The following is a 24882-nucleotide window of genomic DNA, read 5'->3' as shown; positions in this document are numbered from 1 at the left end:
CCAATTAAAAAAAAAATCTTAAAAAAAAACAAACCCCAATGTCAATATCATTTCCATCCATTTTCCCTTGCAAACTCATAGCAGACTAAGAAGAAAAAAAAATAGCTGCAGAAAGTGTATGCTCTAATAAGTTATATTCAGTCATGCATCCCCCATAGAAACATTAATAACTCTTGGTCTCTGCAAATCCACTAAAGCAGTCAGCCAACCTAGTTCCATCTTGGCCCCTCTAATCCAACACATCAGTAATACTTCCTCATTCTGTTAAAGGAACTGAGATCAACTAAGCCTTAAAGCCCTCTCTATAGAATCGCAGAAGACAATTTCCACACTAAGGTCACCTGATTCAATTGCTCATCTAAAGCCTGAATATCTTTATACAATATCCCTTTTATGCAGGCTTGTCTAGTACTGGAACACCTTCAGTAAAAACCAGGTACTCAGTTCCTCTCCAGAAGATACCCACACTCTGCTTCTAATGGGTATAGTAAAAAAGCTATCTCTAATCTTGAAGTGAAAAACATAATTTTTTCTGTAGTTTCATCCATGGGCCCAAATTTGACTCCTTGCGCCTGCCACTCTTTCACCTAACAGCCATTCAGATACATGCCGACTACCATACACTCCCAAGAGCAGTTCTTTTCCAAGTCAACCACCAAAGTGTTCCCTCATGTGCCATGGTGTCAGACTCTTTGTGTCTAAACATGCTTAAATGTGCCAATGTCTCTTAAATCATTGTACCCAAAACTCAAGTGTTTTAGGTGTGGTCTAATCACCCTATCCTTATTTCTAGACATTTCTAAAACAACCTAAGATTGCATAAAGTTTGGGGTTTGTTTTTAGGGAGTGGGGGTGGTAGCAGCCACTATACAGATACTGAAGGATTACTTAAGAAGACTGTTTTGTTTTGCTTTTTTAGTTTTTATGGGGTTTTTTTGGAGAAAGGGAGGGATAAAGATTTTTATAGTCATTCTGCTTAATTTAGCCCATTACTTTGCTTTTTAAAGATCTTTTGGAATGACGAGTTTCTTATCTAATATGCATTTTACCCACCCCTCCCCCATATTTTTCCATCTAATTCATTAATAAAAATATTTAACAAGGAAGAGTCAAGGTTAGAGAGATACGAGATACTATCAGAAACTTAAATGTACATTAACGTACATTTTTCAGGATAAGTCATTTCACATTTTACGAAGAAACCTAACTATCAACTTACCCAATTCACATTTCTTCATCTTATTTACATGGCCTTGTCAATGCCTTTAAGAAGTATAGATCTACTATATCTCGCACATATTCCTGATCTTCCAAACTAGAAATCCTACCAATGAAGAATATAAAATGAGTATGAGACGACCTAGTTTTCATGGTAACTTTTAGTGCTCACCACTTCTACTTCAAAGCCCTCAATATGCCATTCTAAAAATCACTTAGGGAAAGTTTAGGTTGTGCATAGAAGTGGCAATCCTCTTTCTTCCTTTTTTTTTAAATCAAAATGACATTTACTCAAAGCCAATTTCAGAACCCTCTCTTATGTCCATGATTCTTCAATGACGATCAATAATAGGTTATTTATTTATTTTATTTGCACCTGGGATTGAAACTGTACTAGCCAAAAGACAGAAAGTTTCATAGCACTTCTCAAACTAAAGAAATTGTTAAAATGCAAACTTTGACTCAGTAGATCTGACATAGCTCAAGATTTTGTGTTTCTAACAAGCTCTTAGATGAGCTGACACTGCTGGGCTTTGAACCATACTTTGAGTAGTAAGGTTATGTAGATCCCTTAGATGTTTTCTTAAAATATCTCTTTTCTCACACCTTGGGTTTCATTTCATGTTTCCACTGTTGAAATAGATGATGTAATACAGAATTGTACACCTGAAATCTATGTAATTTTACTAACAATTGTCACCCCAATAAATTTAATAAAATAAAATTAAAAAAAGAAAAGAAAAAGAAATACACATCCTACCCTTTACAGTCCTATTATGTTCTGCTTGATGGGAAAGACAAAAATAATCTAGATGAGGAATTTCACTTGCTCTATCACCTAGCAACATTATCCTAACAAATAAAAGCAACTGATAAGATCTTCCTTTATGATATTTCTCCAAAAGTCTCCATCTTACTGAACAAACCTAAATTGATTTTAGAGTTTGGGTTTAATGGCACTATTATGGTTGGGCCTGCGCCAAACTCTTATATTGATATTTGAATACTTTTTTCCTACTTGTTATATCAATGTCCATTTTCAACTATTCTTTCTTGCATCTCACTCCCTCCTTCTGGATGCAATTTCTCTCTCTCTCTCTCTCTCTCTCTCTCTCTTTTTTAGCAGTTCTTTCGATGTGAACCCAAGGGTAGAAAACTCTCAGTTTGTGTTAGTCTGAAAAATATCTTTATTCTACCTCCAGTGATGAATGACAATTTAGCTGGGTACAGACTTATGAGTTGACAGTGTTTTTCACTAAACTTTGAAGATTTTACTCTGTCACATTCTTGCTCCAGTTGTTGCTGTTGAAGAGTTTGCTGCTGGCCTAATTGTTAATCCTTTGTTGGTAACTTTTGTCTCTGGCAGCTTTTAAGACTGGTTTATCTATGGTTTCATTATGACATACATAGGTGTGGACATTTTCCTGCTCAAGAATTATTTGCTCCTGAAGTGATGGTTCCTTCCTGTAATCAAGTCAGAAAAATTCTCAGTGATTCTCTCTTTTAAAATGACCTTCATTCCTTCTGTCCTCTTTTTGAAACTCCCACAGATGTAAATCAGACTTCTATTTCCACAGACTTCTTTTCAGTAATTTCAATTTTTTTTATCTGTCCTATTGCTCTCTGGATAATATTTCATCAGATCTATTTTCCAATTCACTAATTGTCCCTGCAGCTCTCTCTAATTTGCAGTTTAACTAATACATTGAGTTTTCATTTTGGTTATTATATATTTCATGTCTAAAATCCTGTTTTGTTTTTTACAATCTGACTAGTATTATTTATGGTATTTTGCTCTTTGCTCATGTTTTAAATCCTTACTTCATGTATTTAATAACAATAATAATAGTTAATATTTAGTGAGTGCTACATTTAATTCTCACAACACTCTAAGGTAATGTTATTGTTCTCGCAGATGAGAAAATTGAAGCACAAAAAGTATAAATTTACATAACAAGTAGCAAAGCCAAGATTAAAAGATACTACACTAAACAGTTAGTGCTACCTTTACTATACTGCATTAGCTTTTACTCTCAATAGTCCTGAAACACATCCCAATAAGTGTATCTGCTCATCCATTCTGGATAGTTATCGAGCTCCCATCCTGCATTTTAGTCATTTAATTTACAGTTTCATTCTATTATCCAATGCTCCTAAGGGTCAAATCACTCTATTTGTTCTTACTTCTGATATTGGCTCAGGATAGATTAAAATCCGTAAGTGATTAAGAAATTTGGAGTTGTATATTCATTCTAAGCAGAGCTTTTATCTGTGGGATTCTGTATGGACTAGGTTGAAAATATGTACCCTGAGAGCAGCTATGTATATTCAAACTCAAACCTGCTTGAGTAACGACTTTCCTTCAACTCAAAGGCCAGGTGAGTAAGTCACTTTCTCACACTGTCAACTAATACTGGTAGGAGAAACTTTTTCTAGTCCACCCTCTCTCAGGAGAGTCCTGAATTTACTTATGTAAGCGTCTCAGTTTCAAAACCCTACTCCATTTAGGGCCAAGGACTGTTATCCACATGTCAGCACTGAGATACAAGCCCCTTGGTTACCAAAAACAATAATGCCTCAGAACAACTCGAGTATAGAGTCCTTGTTGAAGATGCTCAGTGTTGGAAAGGATGAGGAAAAATATGGACATCTGCCCTGTCAGAGTGATCAGCCAAATCAACTCTGAGATCAATGTGGCAATAGACCACATCCAGCTTACCTCACAGTAGTTACACAGTCAGAACTACTGCTTTCAAACTTTTACCACCTTGGAGAAAGAACTAAATTACTCTCATTCCTCAATTCACTTAAAACTGTCATTGATCCACGCAAAGTTCTACTATTGTTTTATTTTATTATTTTTCCATTCATGTCCAATATCTATTCCTTTCAATATGCAGCCATTCTAATGTGTTTAATATGTTCTTGAATATGCATGTATATTAGAAATATAGCGGCTTATTTTTATACATACATACATACAAGGTCGGACAATTAAGTTTGTGAACTCATCCTAGAAAAAGTGCTACCCACCTCATTGCTGAATATTTTTACGGTCACCTTCGAGGTGCTCCCCTTGGGAAGCTACACACCAACACCAGCATCTGGTCCACCCTTCAAGGCAATTTTGGAACTCTTTTTCCGGAATGGTCATCAGAGCTGTTTTCGTATTATCCTTTCACTATTTCCTTTATCTTCGGGTAAAGAAAGAAGCCATTGGGGCCCAGATCAGGTGAGTAGGGAGGGTGTTCCAACACAGTTATTTGTTTACTGGCTAAAAACTCCCTCACAGACAGTGCCGTGTGAGCTGGTGCATTGTTGTGATGCAAGAGCCATGAATTGTTCGCAAAAAGTTCAGGTCGTTTTCGTCACACAGCCTTTTCAGCACTTCCAAATAGTCAACTTGGTTAACTGTTTGTCCAATTGGTACAAATTCATAATGAATAATCCCTCTGATAGCAAAAAAGGTTAGCAACATTGTTGCAACAAGTTCGCGAACTTAATTGTCATACCTCGTATGTTATTTATATAAATGCTACATACCTCATTTTGTTCCTTACTTTTAAATACATATATGTATATCCCTGGTCCCATGAATACGTCTAGATCACTGCTTTTGACTTTTACATAGTATGATACACATCCACTTGTATTTGACTCATCCAACTCCCCAGTAATGAACATTCTGACTCCCTTCAATTCCCAGTTCTGTAGTGAACATCCTTATACATGTCGTCTTGTGGACCAGTGGAAAATTTTCATGGGGAATATATTTAGGAGTGGGATTACTGGGGTCAACTATGCCAATGAGGTTCCTGTTAGCCCAAATCATAACAAATACTGAATATTATTTCATTTTCTAATTTTTATCACTTTGATGAATGGAATGTAGCATTTCACTGTCTTTGAAATTTATATTTCTCTGTTTACTAGTGAAATTAAGGATCTTGTGCTGTATCTGTTAACCACTTAGGTTTCCTTATCTGTTAATTGCCTTTTCAAATTCTCTCCTCCCTCCGTATAGTCTCTTTCTTTTCCTTACTGATTTGCAAGCATCTTTTTTTTTAATTCTGTATCTCAATCTTTGGTATTAGGGGAGGTATTGAAAATATTTTCTCTTAGTCACCGAATTGTTAACTTTGTCAATGGTGTTCTTTCTTGAGCAGAAATACTTAAATTTGATGTAGTCATTAAGATATCCTATGAAAAATGTAACATTTTCATTAATTGTATTGTTTTGTTTTTCAAATTGAGATCTTTAATCAATCTGGAGTTCATTGTTTTATCTGGTATGAGGTAGGTGGCCAACTTTATTATTCTCCATATATTACCAGTATGTCAATTTTCTAACACTTCCTCAATTCACACTAGTTTATGGTACTCTCTCCATATACATGTCTCTGATTTCAAATTCTCTTTTGTTTTTCACTGGTCTTTCTGTCAATTCCTATACCAGTATTACACTGTTATGAGGCATATTGTTTGGTTTGGTTTGGTTTATGGCTCTATGGTATGTTTTAGATCTGGCATGCAGATCTAAAAAAGCAGGTCTTCCATCTTTTCTTTTCTTCCTTTTAATGTGAGAATGGCTTTATTTGTCCATATAATTTAATTTTTAATTGTGATAAGAAACATAAAATTTGCCATCTTAACCATCTTAAATGTACAGTTCAGTAGTGTTCAGTAGTGTTCAGTACATTCATACTGTTATACAATCAATCTCCACAACTCTTTTCATCTTGCAAAACTAAAACTCTGTACCCATTCAACAACTCTCCACTCTGCCCTCCCCCAACCCATAGCACCCATAGTTATACTTCTATCTCTATTTGACTTTTCCAGGTATCTCATATAAGTGGAATCACATCTTTTTGTGATTCATCCATGTAAATTTTAAAATATAAAATATAAAATGATTTCCAAAAACAAATAATCCCAGGTATTGTCAATGGAATTGCAGAAGAAAGAAGGGGAAGAGGGAGGGAGGGAGGGAGAGGGAGAAAGAGAAGAGAGAGAGAGGAGAGCGTGGGGAGGGAAGTTATACTAACTTAGGGAGAATTGATGCCCTTACAGTATTAAATAATAATACCACCTATTGATAAGGTATACCTCTCAATTTGTTTTTCCACATATTCTTTTGTAGATTCTTGGGCTGTTTTGTTTTTTCTACTTTATGGAATAACTTGAATACAGCAATAATTATCTATTTTTTAATGTGTGACAGAACTCTTCTGAAAAGTCATCTGGGCCTTAGGATTTGGGAAGGAGAAAAGGTTCAGGTTGATTACCATTTTAAAATCTATAATGATTATTTTTCATGTTTTCTATTATCTCTTGAACTTATTTTGTCATATTTTCCAGAAGCATATTTATTCTAGCTTTTACAGAGTATTAGAATATAATTATTTATAACTGTCTTTTATTTTTTTTAAACTCTGGTACTAGTAGTTACTTCTCCTTTATCATTCTATAAGACATGTTCCTATCTGACTAACCTTTTTAAAGAACTAACTCTTGGTTTGCTTTTATCCTCTATGGATTTCTGGCTTAATATCTACTACTCTCAATCTTATTATTTCTTTGGATTTAATTCTGTTGCTTTTTTTCATAGTTTCTAGATTTGAATGCTTAGCTTATTTTCTTTCATTCTGTCTTGTTTTCTAATAAATATGGTAAAACTAGCCATATCCAGCATCATGGAGGACTGAAAAGGTTCCATTGTTTTTCCCCTTAAATTTACAAGTTGGACAACTATAACTCAACAAAGGATCCCCAGCTCAACTTACAAACATGCCTGAAAGATCCACGCACTGGAACATCTGAAGGTGGGCATGTTGGAAAGAGAAGGGGAGGGAGGAAGAAGGAAAGGACAGGGACAGTGGCTGCAGATACAGCTCAGTGCCCACCACAGCTCCATGGAGCACAGACGTGGGGGAGGAGTTGGGCTGCAGCCCCCACATTACAACCTGGAATTTAAGAGGGGAAGATGCAGTTTCTCTCAAGAAAAGGGTATCTCCCGTTTCTCCTCCCGATTGTGGTAGAACTGTAGAGGTGGCTGGGAACCTTTAAAGAAAACAGCACAGTCCACAAACATAACTGGCAGGGGAGTGGAGACACAGGATCAAACCTGCTTCTCCTCCTCCCCCGCACACCCCAGCAGAGCAAGGTAAAGCCAAAAACAGCAGGAAAAGGAGGTAGCTCTAGGAGCTCATGAAACCAGTTCTCTACCTCCCGCCACATCCCCCCACCACGGGAGTGGTATTCCAAAGCCAAGGTGAGCTAGTCACAGAGAGGACACCCACTAGTTGCACTTCCCTTAACCACAGCACTAAGCCCCATCATTATTCCAGAGGCGCAAATAGTCCAGGTAAGAAAAAACAAATACTTAAGGTATAGCACTATCTACTGGAAGACAAAAGAAAGTACCCTACCAATCAACCTGCTGAGTTGTCCAGGGCAAAACAGTACCTACACAAGAAAAGAGATCACTACCTCAAATGCACAGACAGAAAAACAATCCATCAAATACCATGAACAACCAAGGTAACGTGGGAGTACAGAAAGAAAATGAAGTCTCCAGACACCAAAATCAAAGCCATAGACAACTGTGGTTTAAATGACAGAGAATTCCAGATTGCAGTTATGAAGAAACCCAACAATATACAAGAAAACTCAGAAAGGCAGTTCAATGAACTCAAGAATAAAATTAATGAAAAAAAAGGGGGTAATTTACCAAAGAGACTGAAACTATTAAAAAGCAGCAAACAGAAAATGGAAGCTGAAGAACTCAATAAATGAGATAACGAATGTATTAGAAGCTTGGAAACAGAGCATCCCAGATGGAAAGTGAATCAGCGAACTCAAAGATACAAACCTAGAAATGACCCAGAAGGAAAAAGAGAATTAGGAGCTAAAAAAAAACTGGAAAGAACTCTACAAGAATCATGTGACTACATTACAAAGAGCAACCTAATAGGTATATTGGGAGGAAAAAGGAGAAGGAAACAGAGCACATACTCAAAGAAATAATTAATGAGAAATTTCCAAGCCTATGGCAAAACTGGACTTCAGAATACAGGAAGCTAACAGAACACCTAATCATATCAATGCAAAAACACCTCCAAGACAGATTTTATTCTATCAGAAATTAGTAACAAAGAATTCTCAAAGCAGCCAGTGTAAAAAAGACTGCAACCTACAAAGGAATCATTAGATTACCATCAAATTTCTAGGTAAAAGCATTACAAGGCAGGAAAGAGTAGAAGGAAATACTCAAAATATTGAAAGAAAAGAACCAACAGACAAGAATAATATATCCAGCAAAGTGGTCTTTTAGATATGAAGGAGAAATATAGGCTTTCCCAGACAAACAAAAACTTGCTGAACTTGCCACCACAAGACCTGCACTACAAGAAATGTTGAAAGGAGCTCTTCTACCAGAAACAAAAGGACAAAAGTATACAAAAGTCTGAGTAAGATAATTAATAGACAGAAGCAAGAAACTGCAAATCTATTTCAGAATGGGTTATTGAGCACTTAATTATTTAAAAAGTTAAAAGGGGGAAAGGGCAGTAACTATAATTACAGCATTTTGATAATACACAACATAAAATAATTTGTGACAATAAAATCATAAAGGGAGGAGGAAAACAAGTGAACGGGTGCAAATGAATGAAGATAAGAGGCAATCAGACAAAAGGGACTATTGTATGCATGAGACATTTTATACAAACCTAATGGCAACCACAAAACAAAAATTCAGAGCTGAGACACAAAAATTAAAAAAAAAAATGGAAACAGAGAAAAACGTCACAGAAAACCACCAACTAAAATAGCAGACAGAATCACAAGGAAAAAAAAGCCATGAAGATACAAAGCAACCAAAAAAACAGAAGATAAAAGGGGGGTGTGGTAAGTCCTCATATATCAATAATCACCCTACATGTAAATGGACTGAACCCAACAATCAAAAGGCACAGAGTAGCAGGATGGATTAGAAAACAAGACCCAACTATATGTTCCCTGCAGGAGACTCATCTCAGCTCCAAAGACAAACACAGGCTCAAAGTAAAGGCGTGGAAAATGATATGTCAAGAAATGACACCAGAGAAAAGCTGGTATAACAGTACTTAGACAAAATAGACTTCAAGATAAAAAAGGTAACGAGAGACAAAGATGGATTATTTTATGATAAAAGGGGCAGTTCATCAAGAAGACAGAAGATTTATCTACACACACACACACACACACACACACACACGTGCACACATACAAACACACACACACACACACACACACACACACACAACTTGGGAGCACCACAATATATAAAGCAATTACTAAAGGGAGAAACTGACAAAAATGCAATTATAGCAGGGGACCTGAACGCCCCATTGACAGCAATGACTAGATCATCCAGACACAAAGTAAGTAAAGAAATTTCAGCCTTAAATTACACATAAGACCAAATGGACTTAACCAATATTTGTAGAACTTTCCATTCCAAAATGCCAGAATACACATTCTTCTCAAGTGCACATGGAACATTCTCAAGAATACACCATATATTGGGGCCAAACTGTCTCAGAGAAGACTGAAATCATACTAACCATATTTTCCAACCACAATGGTATGAAACTAGAAATTAATTACAAGAAGAAAGCTGGAAAACCACAAATACGTGCAGATTAAACAATGCTACTGGACAGCTACTGAGTCAAAGAAAAAATAAGAGATCAAAAGATACCTAGAGACAAAAGGAAATACAACATACCAAAATTTGAGGAATGCAGCAAAAGTGGTACTAAAAGGAAAGTTTATGGCATTACGGGCCTCCCTCAAAAAACAAGAAAAATTTCAAATAAATCTAACATTACACCTTCACAAACTAGAAAAAGAACAAATGAAGCCCAAAGGCTGAAGACGAAAATAAATAATAAAATTTACAGCAGAAATAAATAAGAGCACAAAAAGATAATACAAAAAAATTAATGAAACAAAGAGCTGGTTCTTTGAAAAGATAAATAAAATTGACAAAACTGTGTCTAGACTCACTAAGAGAGAAGACTCAAAAAAATAAAATCAGAGATGAAAGAGAAGAAGTTACAGTGAACACCACAGAAATACAAAGAATTATAAAAGAATACTATGAAAGCTACATGCCATCCAATTCAATAACCTAGAAGAAATGGACAGTCTTAAAAATGTATAACCTTCCTAACTTGAACCATTAAGAATTAGAAAACCTAGATAAACTGATCAATAGTAAGGAAATTCAAACAGTAATCACAAACCTCCCAAAAAACAAAACTCCAGGATCAGACATTTTCACTGGAGTATTTTACCAAACTTTCAAACTCTTCCAAAAACCTGAAGAGGACAGAATATTTCCTAACTCATTTTATGAGGCCAGCATTACCCTGATACCAAACCAGGCAAAAAACACACACACAAAAAACAAAAACACAAACACACACACACACACAAAGAAAATTACAGGCCCATATCTCTGATGAACATAGATGTAAAAATCCTTAACAAAATACTAGTAAATCGAATATAACAATATATTAAAAGGATTATACATCATCACAATCAAGTGGAGTTCATTCCAAGAATGCAAGGATGGTTAAACATCCACAAATCAATGTGACATACTAAATTAACAAAATAAAAGATAAAAATCATATGATCCTATCAATAGATGCAGAAAAAGCACTTGACAAGATACAACATCCATTAATTATTTTAATAAATCAATAAAATAGGTATAAAAGAAACATACCTCAACTTAATGTTGTCCATATATGTTAAACCCTCCTCTAATATCACTCATAGTTGAAAACCTGAAAGCTTTTCCTCTAAGGTCAGGAACAAGACAAGGATGCCCTCTCTCATCACCATTACTCAACATTGTAGTACTGGAAGTCCTCGCCAGAGCAATCAGGCAAGAGAAAGACATAAAAGGCGTCAAAACTGGGAATGAAGAAATCAAACTGTCACTTTTTGCAGATGACATGATTCTTCATAAAGAAAACCCTAAAGACTCCAGCAAAAAGCAATTAGAAACAATAAACAAATATAGTAAAGTTGCAGGATACAAAATCAATGTACAAAAATCCGTGTTCCTATATGCTAACAATGAAATTTCAGAAAAAGTAATGAAAAAAATAATTCCTTTTGCAATTGCAACAAAAATAATAAAATACCTAGGAATAAACAAGAGGCGAAGGACCTGCATACTGAAAACTATAAGACACTATTGAAAGAAAGTGAAGACACAAAGAAATGGAAAAACATTCCATGCTCATAGATTGGAAGAATTAACATTGTTAAAACAGCCATATTACCTAAAGCGATATACAGATTTAATGCAATCCTCATCAAAATCTCAATGGCATTTTTCACAGACACTGAACACAAAAATCCTCAAATTTATACGGAACCACAAGAGACCCCCAAATAGCCAAAGCAATCCTGAGAAAAAAAGAACGAAGCCAGAAGTGTATTTTCTGACTTGAAACTGTACTACAAAGCTACAATAAACAAAACAGTATGGTATTGGCAGAAAAACAGACACCAAGACCAATGGAACAGAATTGAGAGCTCAGAAATAAACCCACACATATATGGACAACTAATTTTCAACAAAGGAGTCAAAAACATACAATGGAGAAAGGAGAGTCTCTTCAATAAATGATGCTGGGAAACCTGAAAAGCCACGTGGAAAAGAATGAAACTAGACTGCTGTCTGACACCATACACTAAAATTAACTCAAAATGTATTAAGGACTTGAATATAAGAAGTGAAACAATAAAATACATAGAAAAAACATAGGCACTAAACTTATGGACCTTGGTCTCTGACAGGTTTTTGTGAACTTGACCCCAAAGACAGGGGAAGTAAAAGAAAAAATAAATGAATGGGACTGCATCGAACTAAAAAGCTTTTGCACCGGAAAAGAAAAACCATCAACAAAATAAAAAGGCAACCAAATGAATGGGACAAGACATTTGCAAATGATAGCTCCAATAGGAGCTTATATCCAAAATACATAAAGAACTCATACAACTAAACAACAAAAATAAAAACCCACAAAAATCTGATTAAAAATTGGGCAGAGGACCTGAATAGAAATTCTCCAAGAAAGACATACAGAAGGCCAACAGATATGACAAGATGCTCAACATCACTAGTTACAAGGGAAATGCAAATCAAAACCACAATGAGATACCATCTCACAATGGTTATTATCAATAAGATAAGAAAAAACAAGTGTTGGAGAGGATGTAGAGAAAAGGGAACTCTTGCACACTACTGATGGGAATGCAAACTGGTAGAGCCACTATGGAAAATAGTATGGAGGGTCCACCGAAAATGATCAAAACAGCTACCAAATGACCTAGCAATCCCTCTTCTGGGTATCAACCAAAAAAATTTGAAAACACTTATTCATAAAGATATATGCACCCCTCTATTCATTGCAGTATTATTTGCAGTAGCTAAGACATGGAAACAACGTAAGTGTCCATCAATAGATGCTTGAATAAAGAAGAAGTGGTATATATATACATGGGAATACTACTCAGCCTTAAAAAAAATGAAACATCACCATTTATGACAACATGGATACATCTTGAGAGTATCACGTGCAGTGACATAAGTCAGACGTAAAAGGACAAGAACTACATGATTTCACTCATATGTGGGATAGAACACAGAAATCAACAATGAACAAACAAAACAAACATACAAACAAAAAAAACTAGATTCACAGACTCAGACAACAGAATAGTAGTTATCAGAAGGGAAGGGAGGTGGGGGGAGGACAAAGAGGGTAAAAAGGGTCTCATACAAGGTGACAGAAAGAGACTAGGTTTTGGGTAGGGAGCACGCAATAGAGTACAAGAGGTCATTATAAAGTAGTATACCTGCAATTTATATTATGTTATTAACTAATATTATCCCAATAACTTTCATTTAAAAAAGTAGGCATTTTCCACTTTAATCCTACTTTAGTTACGTCCCACAGATTTTCTTTTACTTTCTATTCCATACATTTTGATACATAGTGCTTTCACCGTCATTGACTTCTAAAACGTTTATATTTCTCTTAACCCAAGGGTCATTCAGTAGTATGTTTAAGATTCCAAACTTACTTTGGTTTTGTGTAGCAGTTCTTCATTCCTGATGTCTAATTTTGCTGCATTAGGAGTCAGAGAACACAGTCCATGTGACCTTGATTCTTGGCAATTATGTAGCTTCCTCTGTGGCCTAGTGCATGACTAATTTTATGACTGTTCAATAACTTCTTGAAAATACTGCTTATTCTCTATTTGTTAGTGCAAGACTCTCCATTCATATATATATATAACTACTAGTTTGAGCTTATTAATGTTATTGATATTTTCTAAATTGTTGTTTACCTTTGTTTGATCAAATTCTGAGAGGAGCACATTCAAATGAACAACTGCTATTATTTGATTTATCTATTTCTCCCCATTGTTGTTTTGTACACTTAAAGCCATATTATCGTATGTATAAATGTTCATAATCATTAAGTTTTCTTGATCTAGCGTTTCTTTTTTAGTATATAACACTGCTGTGGGTGCTTTATAACTTCTTTCCCTTAAAAATAATTTATAATTAGTGTTAAAATGAAACAGATTTTGGGAGTCATATTTTCCTGATATACCTTTCATTTAAAAATTTTTTTCTACCATTTTATTTTTAATTTGGCTGTTTCTTTTTGTCTTATTTAACTCTTATTGACAGTACATATCTGTATCTTACTTTTTTAGCCTGACTGAGATTTTTATTTTGATCTAAGTTACATTTGCATTACCCTTCCCATTATTACCTCAGCCATTTTTCATGGTGTTTACACACCATCTTTTTCCCCCTTCATTGTTTTCTACTCTTAGCTGGATAAGCTGCATTTTATACTGATGGTCTGAAGCTTACACATTCCATTTTTATTCTCCTAGTGTATTAATAACCATGCTTACACTTATATTTTCCTGTCAATTTCTTAAGCTTATCATTATCTACATCTTCCCAAACAAGACACTGCCCCATCACCACTGTGGGCGGTTCCAACTCACCATTTTAATTGGGGAAGTGACAGTGGCAGGAAACAAGCCCCTAGAACCTCTGGTATAATAATCTGCAGCTCTGCTGTGCCCAAGCTCTTCTCCTAAAACTATCCTCCACCTTGGGTATAGAGGGCATGTGGAGGGGGAGGGAGCATTCAGAAGCTGGGCAGTCTAACTCCACAAACTGGCTTAAACAGCACACGAATGATACCCCGTAGCACCTGTCCCCACCGCTACCCCGTAACTCATATGGGGCTATGCACTGCTCACAGTTGTGGTGGGCACTAATCCAATCAGAACAATGTGAAACAGTCATATATAAAAATACACACACACACACACACACACACACACACACACACATCCCAATCATTTTCTGTTTTACAATGTTTATGCTAATTTGTCAGATTCCTCAACTTCCCCTCATTTCTGTTATCTCCAGAACTGGGTATGGGAGAGAGACCCAACCTTTCTGTTTTATTTACCACTGTATCCCCAGTGCTCAGAAGAGTCCTTAGCATGCATCTAACAAATAACTATTGAACAAATAAAGGAATCAATCAATACGTCTTTCCCTTCTTTCATAATCTCATGCCACGAAAGCCTGCTTCTCTTCTTCTGTAGCTATATCCTTTTCTCATCTCTGCTAACATGAATTTTTCCCTTTTCTCCCATCTTTCTTTGTAGCAGTCCCCAGCCTACCAATGGAACAACAGTCATGGTCTCTATTGCATACCGTAATTAGCTGAGTCATAAAATACAGGTTCTAGTCTCAAAACTAACACCAAGTAGCTGTATAGACCTTCACAATGTCACATACCCTCTCTGCAACTCAGATGCCTTCCGGGGAGGCACTGTAGTATTATAATCAAAAATACAAATTTTGGAGTTTTAATTAATTAATCAGGTACTAAATTCCAGGCAATAAGTCATACAATCTCAGTTTTTCTAAGAGTAAATGTGTCCATCTATAAAATGTTACAATTCTTACTTCTTAGAAGGTTATTGTGAGGATTAACTCAGAAAACGAACAAAAATATATGCATCCTGCACAGTACACAGAAAACATTCAACGTTGGATAGTATCTACTTTTTTAAATTATAGAAAGACTAGATAATCTCTAAAACTGCACTCTGGTCCTTGGAATGTATTACTAACTGTCAGTACACTGAGGAAGTCAGAACTCTAGCTAGAAGAGGTTGGCATCCTGAGGTACCAGGCTGGGGATGCAAGCAGACAGTACGTGTCAATCAACAGCATCCAAGCTTCAGGGCCTGAGCATCCTAGACTAGGGAGTTCTTTACTTTGCACTGGATGCTGATGCCCTGATCCAGCTGTGAATGAAGACCCACTTCCTCTAACTGTCAGGAAGCTACTGATGATAATGTCCACCTATAGTAAGTAAAATTTCAAACCTCAGTGCCCTGGAGAAGTAAGAAAAAAGAGTACTAGCCTGAGGCAGTAAGAATTATTGTAATTTACTAATAAAGTCAGCTCTGCTCTGCACAATGAGAACTCATCCAGAAAACAAATTCAATGAGAGGCCGATGGTATGTCATTAACATTAGGAACAAGAAAGTGGGCATAAAACCAAAAAATTCCAAAACACATTCCAACCTTTGAAAGTCCCTGGGTTATTAGTGAGATTGGCCCCAAGTGCCAACGTGCTAATTAAACATCTTACATAATTCTGAACTATGAAAGCAAGAAAACAGTGTTTGTCTTGCCTAATCCATACCATTACTCTGAGGATTAAATGAAACAACACAGATCAAATTAAAAAAATATATTTGTAAACTCTAAAGTTTTTTTTTTTAATTTTAACTCATTGATATTTAATATTTCCCTCCAAATTCAGATGAGAGCTACATAAGTATACATCTATTCTAGCCCTACTACCGTTAGGAAGTTGGTATTATTATTATGCTCATTTACAGATTAGTAAAGAGGTAAAATAACTCATCCAAGGTCACATAACTAATAAAGATAGAGGGTTGTGTTTCAAGTGTAGGTTGACTCCAATGCACATGCTTCTGACCACAACGTTACTAAATCCAGATGACCTCTCTGTGAAGGTCAACAGATTAAAACAGATGTTCATAAAATAGGAGCAATTCCACAGATACTGTAGATTGTACATCACCCAAGATGAGAGACTCACATTCCCTGGACCCTGAACAGGAATCAGGTCTTTCCCCATATCCCTTTTTGCCTTAAAGAATTTTAAAATTTTAAAAAAGAAAAAATTTCCGGGTTGTCACTTTACGAGGGGTTTAAATGTCTAACTATTATTACATTGCTTTGTACACCTGAAACTAATAAAAAGGAAAAACAAAAAATTTCCTCAATCCATGTTCTTTTTTATATGTACTTAATTTAATGATTTGAAAATTAGATCAAAGTCTAGGATAGCTGCAGAGAGGAAGACAAAATCAATTAAGATCAAATTACAGAAATATATAACAAGTGTCAAAGAGCTGGTTCAAACTACCTATTATGGGCTCCAACATGAGAAAGTTGCTTTGGAAAAAGTGACCCTTGTCAAGTGTCAGCAGAGTGATTTAAGAAAAAAAAGTAAATGCTAATAAGTAGACATAGCACATTCATTTAATCAGCCCAAATTCAAAAAGTTAGTTTTCATACTGTTATATTTTAAGATGAGACAGTTACATTTGAGCAGTTGTCCTAGTAACTTACGAGGTAATCACTAAAATTCAATTACTCCCACAATGGCTAAAAACAAATCTAAAAGTCATTTAAGAATGACCACAAATACAGTCTTTATTCTCTATGGTACAAGAAACCAATCACAAGCCCATCTGTGTGAGATCTAGCTACTAAGAACATTATTTGAGAGGAATACAAAGAGAGGGATGGAACGCCAAGAGGAAAAAGCCTTTATTAGACTGTGAAAAGCTTTTAAATGTTTGCATTATCATTAACAAACTGCCTGGTTCTCTGGTTTGCACACCTGCCGTCTTCATCCAAAACCATCACCGCAGCAAACCCGGAAGTAGGCTCACGTCTAGAACACTGGCACCCTCTTCTGACCCTTTTGCAGAACTGCATGAACACCAGTCTGACGTGAAAAACTCTAATAGAGCCGTAAATTAGTAACTTTATAGGTAACATTTTCCAGATAATTGTACATTTGAAATTCCCTAAATAAAAATAAATTTAGCTTAATAAAAATGACAGAGCAGATCTCCTAAATAAAATGTATGCCCATGAAAAGAAAACCAACCCTGTTCTCTTAACATTTTAATAGTTTACCTATATTAGCTGATTTATTACAAGACTTACAAATAATTTTTACGAAGACCTTACTGAGTGTGTCGAGCACTAGGTGTGAATAAACTGGTTTAATCCTAACAACCCTATGAGGTAGGCACTCCTATTCTCTTCATCTTACAGATGTGTAAAGTGAGGCACAGTGAGGTGAAATAACACGCCCAGGATCACGCACCTGGCTAGGAAGTGGTAAGGCTGAAGGTCAAACTCTGTGAGTGTGACTCCAGAGCCAGAGTCTCATTTATACCCAAAATATCCCTCGAGGTAGAATGGAGTTGATACAACAATAAAATGAAACATGAGTAAAATAGAAAAAAAATAAATAAATTGTAAGGAAAGTTACAAATAAGTCATCCAAATCTCTCAATTTCAACGAAGTTCCAAACTGTATGAAAATAGTACATGGAATAGTTTTGGTCATTTTCTCATTTCTCTTCACTTAAAGATTCTGATGCTCTGGGTCTATGATGTTTGTGTGCATTCTTTTTACTTCCCATTCCTTTTTTCCATCAAACTATGCCCTTATTTATCTATGATCTGTTTCTTTAAAAGAAAAGGAAAAACTAATCTATATTATACATATTTTCTTCTATAAAGCAGAACTACTTACCCTTTCCTACCTAAATTCCCTATTTCATTGAGATCTTTAAAAAATATTTACATAAAGACAATAAATCCAAGTAGCATTATCAATTCCTTCTCATCACAAATATGATGGATTCTCAACTGTCTGGAATTATTTGGTGTATTCCTGCCTGAAATCAGGGCTGACAAGACTAGATCATCTAAGATTTCTAAAAATACTATTTTCAAACAGGATATGAAGGCACATTGTCTAATGATCTGTAGTTCAAAAAGAGATCTATCTAGAACATTTCTAGATTCTACAATTTGCCTACTTAAAGCTATTGATAATATCAAGAAGAACACTTACTAACCCAAACACAGGATTATAAAACTGCCATTCATGACCAGAAGGGTTACCATGGGTGAGAACAAAAGCTTCATTTAGACTTCTTTTTTATAACTATGTTTCAATTTCATAATGTTAGTTTAAAGTTATAAGTACAGACTTAGTGCAAGTCCAAAGTATTAAAAACATAAATAAACTGCACCAGTTTTAAAATCTGTTAGACCCAAAAACAAGATGGTTACATTTTAGTACAATAATTGATCACACTGCTAAAGAATTCATCGTAACATTATTCTTATCTCCCCAATCTAAGCATAACCAAAACAGTACAGGTAACACTTGTGAAAAGGTGCCAGGAATCACCCCCTGCACATCCCGGAGTTCTCTGTACCTCGGTCTGGAGGATGGCAGCCCTCTGCTCCTTCGCGGTCAAGGACTCCTTCAGGACGTCGATGTGCTGCTTACTGTCTGAGAACTGGTTCGTGAGCGTTTCTAGCTTTGTCTGCAGAGCTAGTAGTTCTGTGTCCTTCCTGGACAGCTCCTGCTTCACCTGACCAATCTAAAGAAGAAAATAAAACGCTATAAGGAAAATAAGAAATGAAACAACCACCTCTAATCTGGATCTTTAACAGATCTGAATCACAAGATATGAAACGAAAGGCAGCATTAGCTTTATGACAGGACATCATTCATCTTTTTGCAGCATCTAATCTTAGGTAACCACCACCAACCCCTCCCTAAAAAAAAACAAAGTTTATTGGACTAATAGGGAAATTTCCAATTTTCATTTACTGTATCTCCTAAACATTTTTTGAAATCCCTTAGAAAAGGAATGGAGGGAGAAAAATCCCAATTCAATTAGAGATGGAAATGGCAGTAAACATATGAACAACACTGCGCTGATAAAAATTTCATTTGATAAAGTCAGAATTCCTCATAACATAAAGCAGGGTTAGCGTAGATGCAATCCAGAAGGAAAAAAACGAAACCTCAGTGTTGCTATTTCAATTCGAAAGCTGCCACTGCTGTATTTTTTCATTGTTTTCTCTCGTTCTCAAACAAAAGTTTATATAAAATCCTTATCTTAAAAGCCACTTTTAGTGTTATCTAGTATTATAAATACGTGCTTTTTTAAAAATCCCATGATATTGATGAGTTAGGGGTACTGACCTCAAAAAATATTCTACTTACAAAGTTATATAACCTACAACATGTCATTCTAACTAAATGAAGATGACCTAAATAAAGAATGCATAAATCTCATTATGTAGAATCTACATATGTAATCTGAATTTTAATTACCCTGACACAGTAATCCATAAATCAACTGAGGCCATTCATTCTCCTGTAAATTTCTCTGGTCTTAACTTAGAAAACATTTATTTCTAGCATCTCCTTTATATTTCCGTGTTTTTAAGAATTTTTTAAACATCTTTTATTCTCAGTATAAGCCAAATTAACAGAAATCAGATTTGCTTTGACATTATGTTACTGCCTCGCAAGGTAGCTGTGCACTAAAAGATACTAACTATTGGAAGTATAACTGTGACAAGAAGTCAGTAAGTTCAGTATCATTGATGAAACGAAAAGTACTTTATGTTTTTAGTATTCAATATATGTAAAGTATTTTAATTGTAATACTCTTAGGTATAATGGACAAAGCTTTTCAGAACAATTTCCCATAAGGAAGTATAACATAAAGTTTAATTAAAATTAGACTTTTAAAAAATACTAAAAATAAATATCTAATTTACTCTTCTGTTTCAGCAAGAACACAAGCATTTTTTTCATATGCACGAAATCTCTTTTTATAGATACAGTTATTCATTCGACAAAAACTTCTGTGTGCTCATTGCACGCAAAGTACTTGAGGACACTAAGAACACCAGTGGAAGATCATTGTAAATGGCAATTATTGTCATTCCTGGTGCACAGATCTGTACCAGGAGTTGCCACTGTAATGATGTAGTGTCTTTCATGACATCCCTTTACCAACAAAAAACACACTCCATCCTTAACATACAGAATGCACTAAAAACACACTTGCTATATGAATGAATGTTCGGGAGAAATGTTCCAAGTGTTATCACTTCCTCAGCTAAATAAAGGACTGTGGCTTAAAGGTTATTCAAATTTCCAGCTACCTCTAATCAGGTGATCAAAAATAAATATAAAATCTCAGTTTCCTCATCATCTGCATTATTACATAATCTTCAAATAATGCTATATTGACCATAAAGACTGAGAAAGGAAAGAAAATATTCTAAATGGGGAGCAGAGCCTGGAAGCACAAATTTTGCTTAAAAGTTAGGAGCAGTGGGTGTGTGTCTGAGTAATTATTTCACCTCTCTAAGCCTTGGTTTCCTAATCAGTAATATGGAAAAAGTAAACCAGAGCCACTGTATAGTTTAGAGATAAAATAACATAATGTATAGAATGTGCTTAGCCTGTTGTTTGACACAAAAACAAATGAACAGCAGCAGAGAAAAACAAAGAGAAGTTCGGATCAACTTCTCTGGGCAACACATGATTATCATAAGCCCAATTAGACCCTGTCAGACCAAATGTCTCCCTTTTTATCTACACTATGAAGTGCTCCATAAATAGCAAACACACCAAATTAGCATGTATGCTTTTATGCTGCGTTCCAGTCTTATCGCACCATTATTTTCAGAAGCAGTTCTTCCCCCGAGACTTGTGTGACAAAGATGTGCCCAGTGCAGTGCTGAGCTTACAGCTCGGCTTCCAGAACCAGACTGCAGAGATAAAAATCCAACTCTGCCTCTTCCTTGCTGTGTTTCCCACTCTGGGGACCACTCTGTTACCCTTATTTGCTCAACTATAAATTGGGGTTGATAACATACTTACCTTATAGTAGGTTATAAAATGCTTATGAGTGCTCAAGTATCAGCTATTTTATTATTGTATTTTGAAATGAATTTTAAGTTCTTTAGAAAGAAGACTGAACTAGATTTAGACTTTCCCTAAATTTCAAGCTAATTCTAATTTACTAGATAACTCGAAATAAGCTAATCACTTTCCATACGTCTGTTCTAAAGAAAGTAACATTTGTTGCAAAATCACTAAATGGGGATGTAAACATGGTGTCTACATATGAAGGTAAAGCATTTACTCAAGAAATTCAAATAAACACTTGGTGATGGACCTAGGACATCTGCATATTCTTTGTACTAAGAAGAAAAAACAGACTACCATTCATATCAATCAACAAGTATCTCATAACAGGAAAGGAGTTGAGAAAAAAACAAGCTTTGAAGTACCACCCATCCAGTGACAAAAGCAGCAATAAGGAACCAGGTACTGGATTTCCAGAATGTGTGAGGGCTCACTGCACACAAAGTGACACAGGGTCCAACTGATGAGCAGAGGTGGTTAGAGAGCAGAGCGGGCTGGTTAGTGCCGACACTGGGCAAAGCTGCCAGCCGAAGAGAATGAAAGTGGAAGCCACCCGGAAGCCAGAGCTAGCAGGCCCCACTGTGGGAGCCTGCACACACGGAGTGAATCGAATCTTACGGCAAAGACCTCAGCCTGAAGACCAGCCGCTCTCTTTTTCAGCTCCTCCCCTTGAGCCTCTTTCGAACTTAGTTCCTCCTTCAGTTGCTCTACCTGTCACGACATTGTTATTCTTTTTCACTTATGTGTCAATTTAAGTCTTATTATCTGCTTTGAGCCAGAGCAGTAACTGGAAATAACAAGAACATAGAATACAATCAAATCTGTTCCCCTAATTCCCTCTTCAAAGGACCCTAGATGGTTTCTCTATTTTCACAGGGTTTTTCAAATGGCCTGGAATGTGCTCATCAGCAAATAGGAAGCAGAGCTTATACTGCAATACATTTTGTTCTCAAATTAGGGTGAAAAATCCAAACTAATGGAAAGTTAAAGATGTGAATTTTTAAGTTTTAAATTAACATGAAATTGGCAGTCATCACTGATAACAGATTCTCAAAATAATAAAGGAATATTCCACAGCTTTGTATGCCAGTTATGACTACCACAGCAAGAAGCCAGAAACTGGACAGGGAGTTACAACTGCATCACTCCTTTACCGTTTTCACTTCTGAGAAACTGGTGAATTAATACAACGGGGATATGGTGGGGGAGTGGGAGGTACTTATATTCTAGGTAGTATTTTATAATCACAATGATGACTTTTAATTAAACCACAACAAGCCTGTGAAATTGATAAATGTAATAAACTCAATCCTCCAATTTGCCTAAAAAGTTTATAGAATCAAACCAGATGACTTTAGATCTAAGGAAGGAATGTTGTGACTGAATTTATAAATACAGGCCAGCATGTCCCAGTAACACCTATCTTACTTTACTTTACATGCACCTAAAGCGCACACGGGAAACAGTAAACCTGATACAAATGGATCTTCTCCAAGGGACCGAGCAAAGGGTTTCCCTTTATGGGACTATACTTGAAGGGAAAAAATGATTTAAGCATTTCAGAAAAAAGGATGGGCTGAATTCAATCTCCTAGAGTTTTGACTTTAAAATACTTCACACAAGGTAGAGAACTAGATGGTCTCGCATAGTAAGAAAAACTCATCTGGTTGTAATTTTACTAAATCATCTCAGAAGTCCTTATAGTATGAAATGTTAAACTGTAATAATACATACTTAGCCTCACACAGGTAATTTTAAGTGAAAACTTGAAATAGCTATAGAACATCAGCAATTCTGACTTTAATTCTGGGCAAATTCCACTTGAAAGAATAATTTTAGAAGTATTCTTTCCTGAAATCTGACAAAACAGTATGAAGGTCTTCATCATCTGCTAAGGACGTAGGAATATGCATCAACCTCTCAAACCCCTTTTTTAAATTACAGTATCACACACCCTTACCTTATTTTTCATAAATTTCGAATGGCTCCGATAGACCTCCATTTGCTTCATTTCTTCCTCTCGTTCTTCAGTACTCAAAGCCCCATTGGATTTCAGCATCTGAATTTCCTCTTCCAAGTCCCGGAGCCCACGCTCCATAGAGGAAATTTTGGAATCCTGAGAATATGGAAGATTTAGACATTAAAGTATTCACACAAAAAATCAGAGAAGCTGTTAAATTTAACAAAGATAAGGATGCAGGAAATTGCTGTCCAGCTATTGATGCCTTGCTTCTAAACTATATCCTTTCTGGCCATTTGGGGGTGGGAGAAAGAGGACCCATTTCTATAACATGATTTTTCCTCTATCCCTTCCTCCAGTCTAGTCTGCATCCTTTCAATTAAAGTTGAGAGAATTAAAAAAAAGTAGTAGCAGTGGAAAATTGATTAATGTTTCTTTATACTTTATGGTCAACAAATAGCTACTGAAAATTTTTAAAATATTAACAGTAAAATCTTTTCTAGCTATAATATTTTATTATTTTACTTGGTGACCGCTAAAAGGTTTATTCTGCACATAAAGGAGTGGGCAGATGTGTAAGAGGGTTTCAAGGATTTATACAATAATGTGTATAACTGTATTTACAATAATAAAGATTTTAGAACATCTCATGGCCGAAAAACAAAGGGTTGAATAATTGCATGAATAGTTACAGTTTGAAGAAAAAAAAAATAGTTATAGTCTGTCCTATTAGTAATCTTACTTTTTCTCTATACTTCTCCATACATTTGAAATATTTCATAATAATTTTTTTTTAAATCACTGTCCTTGTAATTCGGTAGCACCACAAATATCACCTCTTCGAAGAACATCCTTCTATATTCAATTTGTTGGGTTTGTTTGTCACAGTATCTAGTGACTACTTTAGATGTCGTCAATCACAGAAAAGCTCTCCCATTGAATGGATACTTTTATATCTAGAGCTGCATATGCTTATTCACCTAAGAAATAAAGACTTTAAAGAGCATCAATTAAATACAACTTTATTTTATTTGGAATTTTAGAAAAACCAATTTTAGAAAAACCAACTATTTTTTAAATAATTCTATGACTTTATTTGCCTTTTCAATTGTGTTAACATTTTCACTAAAAGTATAGAAGCAACGGTGGGCAAATTGCTGTGCCTCAGGGCAACAGGCAGGGGCATCAAACCGCAGCAGTCATTTTATTCTTCAGTGTCGGCACTCACAGAAAAAAGGAGAAAGAATGTTTTGAAGACTGCATCACTTAACAATGGCCTGGGTTACTTTATCACTTTTAATAAATCTCAGCCCTTGAGCACACATCTGTTTACTATTCTGTGTGATGAAACGAGAAGGAGCTAGGCATTTCCACGGCATACTGAGTACGATGGCTGGTCCCAGGAATAGCACTTGGGTGCTTCTCTGAGTTGCAAGTTGAATTAGGTACTGTTTTTGTGGAACATCATTTTTACTAGAAAGAACAACT

General features: G+C 35.6%; 1 protein-coding gene across 14 annotated transcripts in view; it reads right to left on the bottom strand.

Annotated features, from left to right (window-relative positions):
• ERC1 (ELKS/RAB6-interacting/CAST family member 1) overlaps positions 1–24882 on the bottom strand; it is a 491277-nt gene that overhangs the window by 338085 nt on the left and 128310 nt on the right. For 6 of the 14 annotated variants that reach the window (XM_074325171.2, XM_019711305.3, XM_088801646.1 and 3 more), the window contains exons 5-7: positions 23395–23550; positions 22053–22145; positions 18910–19077 (exon numbers count right to left, since the gene is read on the bottom strand). In XM_074325171.2, the coding sequence (XP_074181272.1) occupies positions 18910–19077; positions 22053–22145; positions 23395–23550 (417 nt within the window). The remainder of the gene's footprint in view (positions 1–18909; positions 19078–22052; positions 22146–23394; positions 23551–24882) is intronic. The other 8 variants (XM_074325174.2, XM_019711308.3, XM_088801649.1 and 5 more) reach the window with 2 other exon arrangements.

Source organism: Rhinolophus sinicus, chromosome 1 (genome assembly GCF_057876585.1).
Source record: "Rhinolophus sinicus isolate RSI-liver-muscle chromosome 1, RSI-T2T, whole genome shotgun sequence".
Taxonomy (NCBI): Eukaryota; Metazoa; Chordata; class Mammalia; order Chiroptera; family Rhinolophidae; genus Rhinolophus; species Rhinolophus sinicus.
This window is presented reverse-complemented; position numbering and strand designations above follow the sequence as displayed.